Genomic DNA, 13,251 nt, shown 5'->3' with positions numbered 1-13,251 from the left:
AAAACACTGAAGAAATGGAAAACATACAGCTATTTTATGACTTACTTACTATTGATATAATTTCTTTAAATTCTGCAAGCCAGATTAACAGTTTAATGGGCTGCATATGGCCCCCGGGCCGTAGTTTGCCCATGCCTGGTCCAGACTACAAACAGCAATTTTTCCAGTTTTGTATTTGAGTCAAGTAAAGACTGATTAGAGCTCGTTTCTCTCATCCAGGCTGAGACGCTCTGGCCTGGTGTCACGCACGTTGTGTGTGTGTGTGTGTGTGTGTGTGTGTGTTCATACGTCTCAAAAAAATTGCTTTAGTGTGTGTGCCAGCATGCACGTGTCCATGTTTGCAAGCGTGTGTTTATGCATCATGTAACTGGGTCAGGAAAACTGAAACATCATCTTAGAAACAGGAAAAGTTTGCTAATCCACTGTTTATACTGTCATGAGGCCCAAAGTAAGACACATGTAATTTATGTCACACTCCCATCTGCTTGCACACTTTGACCACATTCACTGTATCCTGTCACATATAATTATGCCCACACACACACACACACACACACACACACACACACACACACACACACACACATGCACGAAGACTACGTCCCATAATTTCATCCTAGCATGCAGATGTTCATTTGCGTGCGCGTACACACACACACAAACACACACACACACACACACACATACACACACACACACACACACACACACACACACACACACACACACACTTATACATACCAAGATTAAAATAACAGGGCAAAAGTGGAAGCGGACACATTAATGGTATTATAGTAATTCAAGATGCCACAGTTTCCATGGCAGCTGAAAGCGACAAGGCCACTGGACCATACAAACATCCGTCACCGCCTGAGTCACTATGTGTGTGTGTGTGTGTGTGTGTGTGTGTGTGTGTATGTGTGTGTGTGTGTGTGTCCAAGTGAGTCTCCAGTTTAACAAAGTTCATTAACTCTCTCCTGATGAGGTGCTGGACTCCATTCAGACTCTTCATCGTTCTACTGCTCTTGCTCTCTCTCTCTCTCTTTCTCTCTCTCTCTCTCTCTTTTCTCTCTCTTTCTCTCTCTCTCTCTCTCTCTTTCTCTGTCTGTCTCTCTCCCTCTCTCTGTCTCTGTCCCTCTGGTTGGCATGGAGTCAGAAGAAACACGTACTTACAGTCAGCGCACTAATAGCTTTGTGTGTTTGTGTGCATGTATGGGGGAGTTAAGTGATGATGTCACGCATTCCGTTTTCCATTGACATAACTGGATTGGGAATGTTTGAGGTAGAGGGGCCATAAGATGGTAATTGTGTTTTCCTTTGGAGGCGTGCGCGTGTGAGCGTGTGAGAGGCAGGAAGTGTGTGAGTGTGCACCGCTGAGCTACACAGCATCTCTCCGCTAAAACACTGAATGACTGATTTAGCCTATTGCAGCAAAATGTATGAATTTTAAGGCAGAATGTACTCGGCACGCTGCCTCCTTGGACGACGAAATGAGTGAACTGAAAAGGCACATGTAACCATGGAGGTCCTGAGTTATGTCCATAGCGATAGCCTTGTGTGATTAATTATTTTTATATAATAACTAAGACATTTTCTTGATCTCCATTTAAAAATATCCCTCTGTTCACAGCCTGTTAAAAACTGTTATTTTCTGGGTTGTTTCACTTGTTAGGAAGGGGAGATAAATAGATAGAATGTCCCATGGCTGCAGGTGTTATTAATAATCTGGGGGGTGTTGGTTCACCTTTTCGAAATCATCATTTTACAAAACTGCAAGTTTTAGCAAAGGCTGTCTGAAAAAAAACACAAAAAGAGATTAAGGACTTCTATTAAAGAGCCAAATGGAAATTATTGTTGTTGCTATGCATTGGTAAAGTTAATTGTACATGATGAAGAGGTTGGACAGCTGTGGAAGGGTTGGTTTGTATTCAAAGAAAATTTATTAATAGGTTAAGATCAAAAGTAATATTACAAACTGAGTCCCATTCTGGCCAATGGCTCGTGCTGGAAAAGCATCATTCAGTCTAATTCAGCCTGAAGTTCAGTTTTGTTAAGCTTTTGTCTCAGTGGCTCCCTGTCAGCAGTTCAGTTGTCCAAAGGTCATGAGAAGCAATCACATTTCTGATTTGTTACACGTACTCTTACGATGCTGCTGCTGCTGCTGCTGCTGCTGCTGCTGCTGCTGCTGCTGCTGCTGCTGCTGCCATAGCACAAAACATACAATAGCCTGGTGATGATTATTGCATCTGGGAGCTTAACCATTAACCGCTATCATAAGTTGAAACAAATGTTAAAAGTCATGATGCTGACTTCCTTTTTCATTCAGACTCTGTCACTGACGAAGATGGTTTTTTAAGGAAAAACCATTTGTTTTTTATTGCCTACCGAAAGTAGGCTTTACAAAGCCGCAACTGTGCTGATTGCCAGCAAAAAAAAAAAAAAAAACTATAAGAAAGATCCTGTGAGCTCATTTGCGCACTTCCTATAGGCTAACATACTAAGCCCTCTAGCCTGAACACAGTTAAACTGGGGATACGTAAAGAACCATCAACCATCTGAACTCTGTGATCTCATCTGGCACTTTGTGATGTGTGGCTTGTGTGTCCAGACACTGCTACAAATAAGAGTCTATTAAAACAATGTCTTTACCCGCTGGGAGTTTTGATAGAATTGTGGCTGGGCTGATTTTCTTTCTTTAAAATAAGTGAAATGGGGAGCAGAGGCTATAACTGTCCACCCCCCCCCCCCACACACACACACACACACACACACACACACACACACACACACACACACACTTACACACACGCGCCAGGTTGACCCAAACCCACATTATCTCCTGACCCCGTCCTTCTGTCTGCAGCCACAAATAGAAAAAAAATCCCAATCAAACTTTATGAGCATGTGTCCCCCATTTGAGGAATTTACAGCTTAATTTAAAAGTAGATATAAACTTTTTTTCAGTCAAAGAATCAGGATATGTTTTTGTTTTTTTCTTGTTGCACGCGTGCGTTCCCCGCGTTTGTCCCCATGCGTGCACGTGAGGGCTAGACCTACAAGCGTTGGAGATGGAAAATCTATTTTCCTCTGTGTCACAGTGGCAGTGCTCCTAAAGGTTTAAAACACACTGAAAGAGAGGAGGGGAGGGCAGAGGAGCACTGTGATGGTACCACGCTCCAGCAGAAAGATGTCTCACTGAGAACTTGGAGGTAGATTATAGCTGCTTGAGAGAGAGTCTAAAGCATTTTGTACAGGTGGCTGCACTGGAGAAGAAAGCGGAAGAAGAAAAAAAAAAGAAGATTCCCATACAGTGTCAGCTCTCCAATTGTAGGTGTGTCCTCAGCTATAAGTGCCTGAGACTCTTACCTGTGTTCCTTATACTCGTGCCTGAGACTCTGGACACACTCTCTCTCTCTCTCTCATACACACACACACACACACCTGTCAGTTGATACACCCACCCAGCATCCAAAGATCTGCACTCAGCATCTCTCAGGTAAGCCTCAACTGCTTTTATGCACCTGAAACTAAACACAGCATCGTTTTCTGTTTGTCGTTTGTTTGGTCTTGTGCAGTTTTTTACATGGCAGTTCTTTTCTTTAATGCCGATTGGTTATCAAAAGAGACATTGCATGCCTTGTTACACTTTTGTAATTACCATGTCATTATTGAGAATTTTTTAAGTTTTGCTTGGTCGAAATGTGTGTGGGGGGGGGGGGGGAGTACTAAATTGCACATGTCTTGCTAGTATAAATTCAATTTTACAAAAGAAAATCCAATTAAAAAGGTTTCCTTTTAAAAAATTGAACTTGCTGTGATGTATAAGGCGATAGATTGGACTGCAGCTGGATGACTGGATGTTGGTTCATGATTGATAATTGATTGATTTATACTAATACTTTTCATCCTATACTACAATTCTATTACACCCCAAATAATAGATAAATAGTACTTATTATTAATAAATTAAATAAATGTGTTCTACCAGATCAACAACAGATCAAAGAGAACGCACAACACTTTCATTAGACAACTTAACATTTTGTCCAGGGTTGAAATCAAACAACAATCAGTCGGCAACGAGCATCTTCAGCTTTTCACCTTACAACACACAGTGTGAGTGGAGCACCGCTGGTGGTCTTAAACACCAGCCTGCTGTGTGTGTGTGTGTGTGTGTGTGTGTGTGTGTGTGTGTGTGTGTGTGTGTGACAGCCCACTTTCCTCGAAGACAACCGAGCATTCAGACGAGGAACAGCTCACGGGAGGAAAAAGCCGGGCATTTTCATCCCGCCAGCTGGCACAGGGTTAATGGCTTCACCACCACACACGCACACAGTCTTGACCCGTTAATTCGGCGGTTCCAGCAGCCTTAATGGCGTCCCTCAGGGCCATTCAGCACCACCGGCACTACTGGGGCAATTCCCTGCGTTTACGTCGGAAGTGAGCGGAGCTGGAAAGAGCTGCCCATTTCAGAGGTCAAGGGTCGGGATGGCCAGGCTCTCAGGGAAAACCTGACTTTATTGTTTATACACGTGTAGGTGTGCATGGGGGTGTTGGTGGTGGGGTTCACGTGGGGTTTACGTGTGCATCGATTAGCCGTTTTTCATGTATGCAGCTACAAGTTACATAGATACATGTGTATAAAGTGCACAGGTTCATGGATGTGACTTTGCCCACAGATCTTTCAAAGGGAAAAATAGTTGTCAAGACGAACATGATTCCCACCTGAGGGCTGCTGTCGTGTGTGCAGCTGCACGTACACTTTGCAAAAAGCTCTGAGTGCGCACGCGCCGCGTCAGCTGGTAGCTGTTAAACGAGGCAGACCAAAAAGATAAGGACAGAACTGTTTTTACTTCACACCAGTCGCTAGTCAGCTGAGTGACGTCCCGGCCGACCAGAATGGCAGGATGGGAAACCACCTCGGTACGTGAATAACGGAGGTGGGGGGGCAGCAGAGCGGATTATGGGAACGTTTCAGTAGCGGAGGATCAGCTCAGGGTGAGTTGGTGAGAATTCGCTGATGGAGGCCAAGGCTTCTTCACACTGAGGCTGCAGGGAGGCGAGAATGACTGAAGGTCACATGGCTCACACAGATATTCAGATCTTTATTTATCATCCCATACTGGAGCAAAATATAGAACCATATGCATAACAAAGTACCCTTTGGGACATCATTACAAATGCCAGACTTCCAGAGATACGCTTCAAAACTCTTACCTGAGAGGTTGAGCAGGCAGAAGTGAAAAGGATCGACTTTTCATTGATACAAAACTACAGCAACGTAAATTTCACTCAACATTCTTCTGGGCGGCCTTAGCCTTTTTTCCAAATCTTGTGATCTTGTAAACTAACACTGTGAGCAAAACTAATACGATAAAAACTGCAAACTTCTTAATCGCAATATGCCTGCTTGGTACATTTATTAAAAGGTTTTGCAGTTGTTGTTGTTGTGAAGAAAAACATCTCTTTGGACCCAGCAGGCGGCCGTCCAGATGTCGCCCTTCATCACAACACACTTCTGCCTGCTGGTGCTGCCAGCGATGTCACTGCTGCTGCTCTCCTGTCCCTTCAGCTGGAGCCATGACAGCCTACCAAGCCCAGGGTGTCACCTGCACCGTGAGTAAACACTGAGGGAAGAGAATGAACCTTAACGCTTAGGAGCAGTGACTGGAGAATACCTCAAGCTTTGAGTGTTGTTTGAGTGAGTGTCTGGACAGTCTAAGTATGTAATCATTTTTGGAATGTTCCAATGAAAATAAAAATAGAATATTTACACAAAGGAATTATTATTGTCCTCTCTAATTTTTCCTAGAGTACAAGAAACACAATATATATGTTGTTAAGTTACATATAGAGCAGGGTAAAAAAGAATTGCACTTAATTTGTGATTAATCGCAAGTTAACTCAAGACGCTAATGCGATTAATCACGATTAAAATTAATCGACTGACAGGCTGAGATTATACCCGCACCTACTGTGTTTCTTCTCATTCTGCTCTGTCCAATGCGATGTGCTCTGACCCCCCACCAGCCTTCAACGTCACAATCCGCAGTGACCGTCGAGGCACGTGCAAAGGCACCCACGTGGTCTTCGCCTGCGTGGGCTACTGCGAGTCCAGCGCCTTCCCGTCGCGCTACTCCGTGCTGGTGGCCTCCAACTTCACCCACAACATCACCTCCACCTCCCGCTGCTGCACCATCAGCAGAGATGCGAAGGTGAGTCAAGGGGAGGGAGGGCTGTTTGTCCTTTCACTTGCCTCTTCTTGGTGCTAAAGTCCTCCCTCTCACTCCCCACCCCCCACCAGGTCAAAGTGCGGCTGGACTGCCCCAGAGGTCGTCACCACGACATGATAGAGATCCTGACAGCCAAGGCGTGTCGTTGCGACATGTGCCGCAAGTCCCGCTACTGACCTGTCCTCCAATTGAATGCTCGCCCGGTAATAAATCCAAAAGGCAGCACGGCCGGTAGAGCGGTACAAAACCCGGATGAGTAAGTGGGGACACGGGAGCTTCAGTTATGCATCAGTAACTTTCCTTTTCATCTCAATTTCATCTTGCTTTGAAAAACCTTTAACTCATATAAGTGAGACAAGTCTTGTATTAAGCATGTTAGCGTTATGAATGGGGTTCCTCTATTTGCGTCCCTGGGATGGACAGAGTCATGTGACTGAGTCCTTGATGCTAATATTGCTGCTTTCAATGCAGTTCATTCAGCCTTTCTGCTCAATTTAAACATATCAGTGCTTTGAATTTCGAAAACAAGCCATATCTTATTCCTCCAGTAGTCCATACAGGAGTGATGTTTGTGTGTGTATGAGTCTGTTGGTTGTTTCTCTGTTTTTGTTTCTCTGCCAGAACCTGAGGAAGATGTGATGTTGACTGGGTGATATTTTTTTGAAATGGTCATATCATAAAGTGGTGAAAACTATAACCGAAATCACACTTTTAATGCAAACAGTCATGGATTTCTAGCTAAAACACTTATCCTGTAAAAAAAAAAAAAAAAAAAAAACACTGGCACAACTTCAGTTAGACTCTAATTCTTTGTGTAAACACTGATTTCACCCTGACATTTTCAGATTGGCTAAAATTAATTAGACATTATATTACATTCCACAGTGACATATTCATCCATAATTTATTTTATGGTACTGATATTATCTGGATGCCACATGCAGGTCATCAAGGCTGTCACTCATTGCAAGAACCACTAAACACAAACTAAAGACCAAAGAATGTACAAAAAATATTTATATTTATGAATTTGAGCTAATGGACATTTTGTAAATATTATCTATTGATGAAACCAAAGAATGTTTGAAATGGAACAAAAATGCACTGTAAAGATTGTGATTTTCTTCTTTTTTTTTCAATAAATTCCTGTTCTGCTGCTGGTAACATGTTTTATTTCTCCTCTAACTTGCACAACGTGTCAAAAATCCAAACCATCCTTTACATTAAACAGATACTCAAACCAGTAATACCGTTTATGAAATAATAATAATAATAATAACAATAATAATAATAATAATAATAATAATAATAATAATAATAGTAGATTTTATTTGTAACGCATCACTATTGCATCAGTACGCTGCTCAAAAAAATAAAGGAACACCAAAACAACATAATGTAACTCCAAGTCAATCACACTTCTGTGAAATCAGCCTGTCTAGTTAGGAAGCAATGCTGATTGTGAATCCACTTCAACTGCTGTTGTGCAAATGGAACAGGCAACAGGTGGAAATGAGAGACAATTACCAATACAACCCCTATAAAGGAGTGGTTCTGCAGGCACAGACCATTTCTCTGCTCTTGTCCCATCTGGCTGATGTTTTGGGCCACCTGCTGAAGTTGCTCAAGTAGTGCTGCTCATCCAAGATGGCACATCAATGTGAGCTGTGGCAAGAAGGTTTGCTGTGACTTCCAGCACAGGGTCTAGAGCATGGAGGAGAAACCAGCAGACATGGAGGGGGCTATAGGAGGGTAACAACCCAGCAGAAGGACCACAACCTCCTTCATTGTGCAAGAAGGTACAGGAGGAGCACTGCCAGAGCCCTGCAGAATGAGCTTCAGCAGGCCACTAATGTGCATGTTCCTGCCCAAACGGTCTGAGGGGGGTATGAGGGCCCAACGTCCATAAGTGGGGCGTGTGCTTACAGCCCAATGCCGTGCAGCTAGATTGGCATATGCCAGCGCACATCAAGATTGGCAAATTGGTGTCCTGTGCTCTTCACGGGTGACAGCAGGTTCACACTGAGCACATGTGAACCAACGTGACAGAGTCTGGAGACGCCGTAGAGAACATTACGCTGCCTGCAACATCATCCAGCGTGACTGGTTTGGCGGAGGGTCAGTCATGGTTTGGGAAGGCATTTCTTTGGAAGGTCACACAGCTCTCCTTGTGCTAGCCGGAGGTACCTTGACTGCAGTTAGGTACCAGGATGAGATCCTCAGACCCATTGTGAGACCATATGCTGTTTTTTTGTGTGTTATTTTATTCTCAAGACATTCCTCTGTGTGATTAATAAGGATTTTCAACTCGAACATTTCCTTAATTGATATCAAGGATGTTTTATTTGAGTGTTCCCTTTATTTATTTTGTTGAGCAGCATATATATGTGTGTGTTGTAGTTATGAAATGCTGTCATATATGTATAGTTGTAATGTGTATTTATGACTGTTTCTAATAATTGATTGTACATTTGGATCATGGTTTATATATTTACACAGGTTGCACTTAGATATGGGTATTTGTTTGTCATTGAATAGAAATGTAAGAAAGGTTTTGGGATACATAGATTTTACTTTCACCTGATCCTTTTCAATGTATTGTTTGTTTTCATGTCTGTTGCAGCACTTTGAATTGTTTTTATGACTGGCACTTACAACATGATACACAATCCAAGACTTCATAAAGTCATTGCTGCATAAAGCACTGTTGTCACTGCCATAAAGGTACAAAACATAAATGCGAAGGTCACACACATTATACCCAAAACCTATAAAACATTTACCAGCCTTATAATAAGTTCCCATATGTGATTGTGAACATTTATCTAAAGGTTTATGAAGCATTATAAATGCATTACAATCCTTGGTAATATGCTTATTATACAATAGACCTTCATAGGAATGTAACCTGAAGGTTTTTACCCCTTCATGTTGTACAAGTGTCAATAGATTTGTCACTATTAAAAAGAAATGTATTCCATTAAGTAAATCATCAAATCCAATGAAGGAGGTGGGGACTACATGTTTTGGGGTCATTTAAGATGTAAGAAATTGCTGAATTCATTTGCAGAAACATTTTGTTAAATCCTGTTGCTTTAGATTTCCCTTGTCAACTGTTAGTAAGTCAATATCCCTCAACTTAACATTTTCCAACATCCACGTCAATAAAATTATTTTTTTTTCATAATTTGAATGAAAATGTGGTCACATTTATATGAGCAATACTAACCTCTGATCTTAGAATACAACTGTATGTTTATGAATTTTTATGTTTAACACACATTCACTGAGGTGGATGTTTTCTCTCTCCTTTCCACTCTCCTTTATCCAAGCACTGACCAAAAAATGGATTCAAAGACACAAAGGATGACAATGATAATGACAAGTCCCACTGCTTGTCATCATCAGTGGGTTAAGGCTCAAGTACTCACAGAAAAAAAATAGACACTTTCTACAATATCTGGATTACTTATTTTATTTGTGACAGATCATTGAGGTAAGCCTGCTCATTTAACTATGTTTGCAAATAGCAGCGTCCAGCCCGTCAGAAGGTTTCACACTCAGTATCCTGGGTGGAGCAGGGGGCACAGTGGCACTGCACAGCCATGGGGTAGTGGTAGAGAGGAGACACGCCTGGCAGGCAGCCCGGCAGGCGGGCCGTCATCTGACTGCTCTGGCTGTATGTGCAAACACGGTGGTGGCGGTGGATGTAGGGGGGGTCCGGTATGGGTTTCTGCAAGTTTCACACACACACACACACACACACACACACACATGGATGCAGAACACAGGTTATGCTTCATTCTTGTCCTTGGAACCAACAACAACAAATGGTAATTAGTTCTGAAATGTAAGGTCTTAAAAAATCTACCAGTCCCTTATCAAACAAAGACCACCCTGTCATGTGTCTCAGGCCGGCCAATGAACTCCCCAGAAATTAGAGCAGTCATCCTTAAATTCTTGTCTTTAAAAAAAAAAAAATATCTACTAAAATGTGTAAGTCCAGATAACCTAACCCTAGCGATGTCACAAAGGGCGCTTGTAGCTCTCCCAGGTCAGTGGCAACATCCCTGAGCAGTTTGTTCCACCTTATGCCACCTTTTGTGTTTTTCCTCCTCCAGACTTGAGTACAGCACAGAATGCTTCATATGCGGTTTAGAGCAAGATCATCTGGAAGTTTATTTCTCTATGTCAAAAATTAAAGATCTGAAAATGTAAATTTACCAGATCGTTAAAGTGGCGAACAATAATAATGACAAGCTTGCTTGCTAAAGAAGACCCACTGAAAGAATTTCCAACGATCTCATCTTTGATCAAGTGTGCTGATTGTAAAGGCCAGCAGTTGACCTCTCATCGATGTAGGTGAGCCAGCTCTGCTGCAGCTGATGCAGAGCTTCCCTCTCCCTCGGGGCCGTCTTAGGGAGGGATCCGATCTGGTCAGATTGGTCCGATCTAACATCTGACTCACTTCCCCTCAATTTGGTTTTTCAATCAAGCAGATGTGTCATTTCAATTGCTCCAAACTAGAGTGAGTTCAGTGAGAGTTCACTATCCCTCCCTGCCTGTAGAGAGAATTGAGCATTTCTTATGACAATGGCATGTGGGTAGGAGCCCAGAATGGCTCGTCAGTCTCCCTGTGGTTTGGGCTGAGCCCTGGAATATCCATCATTGTATTCAAGTTTCTCTAATTTAGTATTACGACATTTTTCAGAAGTCATAATGGAAAATGTCCCTGCGCTGATATGGTACTTCTGTCGTTAATTGAAGTGAGCGCTGGTCGTGTTACCTCCCATGTGTGGCAGCGCCCCCAGCAGGCTTCGGTGGTGATGCGCAGCGTCCTGCAACCAGGCTTGTGGGCTACGAAGGAGAACTCTCGTACTGCACAGCCTCGGAAACCATGGAGTGTGTTGGTGAGAGCTGCGCACGCTGCAGCTGTCCCAGCAATCAGGAGGACGAGGAAAGACAGATGCATGCTGGGTAGAATATGCATGCCCAGAGAATTGTTTAATTATTTGTTGCAGTGATCTACTAACAGCCGCGTGAGTGTGGGGAAAGTTCACCATGAAAAAAAAAATGAAAATTTTAAAAATCTATCTCATTATTTTATCATTTAACGCGACACATTACTCCCTCTAGTGTGCATCAAAAACCACTGCAGCCAGAAACATATGAACTAAAGAAAGAAAGAAAGAAATCCTGTCTTATCAATTTAATTAAAAAATAAATTAATCTTGTCCTCAACCTACTTTGGAGCAAACCACTTTTATTTTACTTAAAAGCAATAACAATTGATCAAGTTTGATTTACTGCTTTTGCTTGTTGTTGTTTTTCTAAAAAAAGAATACACCAGATGAAAATGAGGGATGTTTACATGCATGGGTAGACTATTGAAGCAGTGAGGCCATTTGATTAAAGTATATTACCAGCAGAATTAAAGTATATTACCAGCAGAATTAAAGTATATTACCACCCAGTAAAACAGACAAACACTGGCTTTGAAACAATATACAGAGCAAAGTAGCCTTTGAGCAGATGACTGTACACCTCTGCAACTCATTTGAACTTACTTGGTAATTATGCCACACACCTGGTCGATATCATATTTTTAAGTGTAGGAGGGAAAAAAATCATCTCACCTTCTCAGTGGAAGATCTTGCAGGGTTTGAAGTTTGCAGAAGCCCTGCGTGTCTCTCTCCATGGACAACAAGCAGTGAATGGAACCAATCTATCCTTGTTGTTGTTTTTAGAAGCCCATTAGGGTGGACGGACACTCTGACATCATAGCAATTACAATGAAATACCGTTGGAGACCCCAAGCCGGCCAGAAATAATGGAGACTCCCTGGAAAATCCTGGGACTTGTCTATGTTTTGGTAACCTCAGCCTGTATCTTTCTGTTCGAGTGAGCGAGCGAGCGAGCGAGCGAGTGAGTGCAAGCAGCTCCTTGGCTGAGCTGCTGGCTGCTCTCGCTGATGTGAGTATGAGTATGAGAACACGACACTCACTGTGACACAGGATCTCAAGTACACAAAAGGGACAGAAGCGTTACAACTTTTGAAAGGTCTAAAGGAGAAATCTGGTGTGTTTCACAACTGGCTGACATGAAATTGAGTTTAATTAACCAAGTGAAACGTTCTCATGTCCAGATGAGAGCTACATTCACTGCTATTTGGTGACACCTTATTGTTCTGTTTTGTTAGAGCTCAATGAGGATTTGGTTGATTGTCACATTGATGCTTGGTGTCTCACCGGACGCATCAAGATAAAAGTCCAAACAGTCTTACCAAAAGGTTCAACAGTTACCTCTCAATACTTCATCACTTTGCAATTACAGGGTCCAACAGCTAAACCAAGTTACTTTAGAAATGAACAAAGGAGGTGATTTTTTTGGGAGAAAATAACCAAAATGTCAGAAAAGGCGAGAGGAAAAGAGAGAGTCAGTGGCTCAACTTTACACAGCGTCACTTTAGGAAGTTATATATAAAGTTACCAATTTCCTGATGATTACTTTTTATCCCAAACTCCCGAGGAACAGATTTATCATATTAACTCTTTGTTGACAAAATGTTGCAGCTTCCTGCTAAAAGTGTTGGACGTCTTGCGTGCAAGAGATATCAGGGCCTTTTATGACATCACACATGGCGCATTTCTAGAACTATATAATGTTGGACCCACTTTCTGAAGGTGGTCTTTTTTCCTTTCTGATGTTTTCATTGACAGGGTAGAGACAGCAGCCGAGCATGCAGCAAGTCATTCAACAATCAGTTAAAAATCAGATAATGGGATGCAATTAAATGTTCGAAAGACAAAAACAACGCTGACTCAGAGAGTGTTTTCTCAAAGTGAAGTTTCATTTTTAGCACATAGTTTGTTTGTTTTTTTTTTTCTTCATAATTCTACAACCCCCTGTAATGTTACATCCAGTAGTAAGCCTCTCTACATTCAAACCCTTCCACATCACTGCTGTGTTGGTCCCCAAAATATACATTTTTCATGTTCTGCATCATGTTAATCATCAT

The 13,251-nt window shown here is 42.2% G+C and overlaps 2 protein-coding genes across 2 annotated transcripts; one reads left to right on the top strand and one right to left on the bottom strand.

Annotated features, from left to right (window-relative positions):
- The first annotated feature begins 5,492 nt into the window (after window positions 1–5,492).
- Window positions 5,493–7,219, top strand: gpha2 (glycoprotein hormone subunit alpha 2). Its single transcript, XM_076035525.1, has 3 exons — window positions 5,493–5,616; window positions 6,031–6,215; window positions 6,305–7,219. Exons 1-3 carry the CDS (start codon window positions 5,493–5,495, stop codon window positions 6,407–6,409), a joined length of 414 nt encoding a protein of 137 aa, XP_075891640.1. The 3' UTR covers window positions 6,410–7,219.
- Window positions 7,220–9,692: 2,473 nt separating this feature from the next.
- Window positions 9,693–13,190, bottom strand: LOC142894299 (glycoprotein hormone beta-5-like). Its single transcript, XM_076035561.1, has 4 exons — window positions 13,181–13,190; window positions 11,881–12,201; window positions 11,020–11,210; window positions 9,693–9,966 (listed from the first exon to the last, which is right to left on the bottom strand). Exons 1-4 carry the CDS (start codon window positions 13,188–13,190, stop codon window positions 9,778–9,780), a joined length of 711 nt encoding a protein of 236 aa, XP_075891676.1. The 3' UTR covers window positions 9,693–9,777.
- Window positions 13,191–13,251: the final 61 nt, after the last annotated feature.

This window comes from Nelusetta ayraudi, unplaced genomic scaffold (assembly GCF_046127955.1).
Source record: "Nelusetta ayraudi isolate G7.1 ecotype Tasmania unplaced genomic scaffold, CSIRO-AGI_Nayr_v1 ptg000042l, whole genome shotgun sequence".
NCBI lineage: Eukaryota > Metazoa > Chordata > Actinopteri > Tetraodontiformes > Monacanthidae > Nelusetta > Nelusetta ayraudi.
This window is presented reverse-complemented; position numbering and strand designations above follow the sequence as displayed.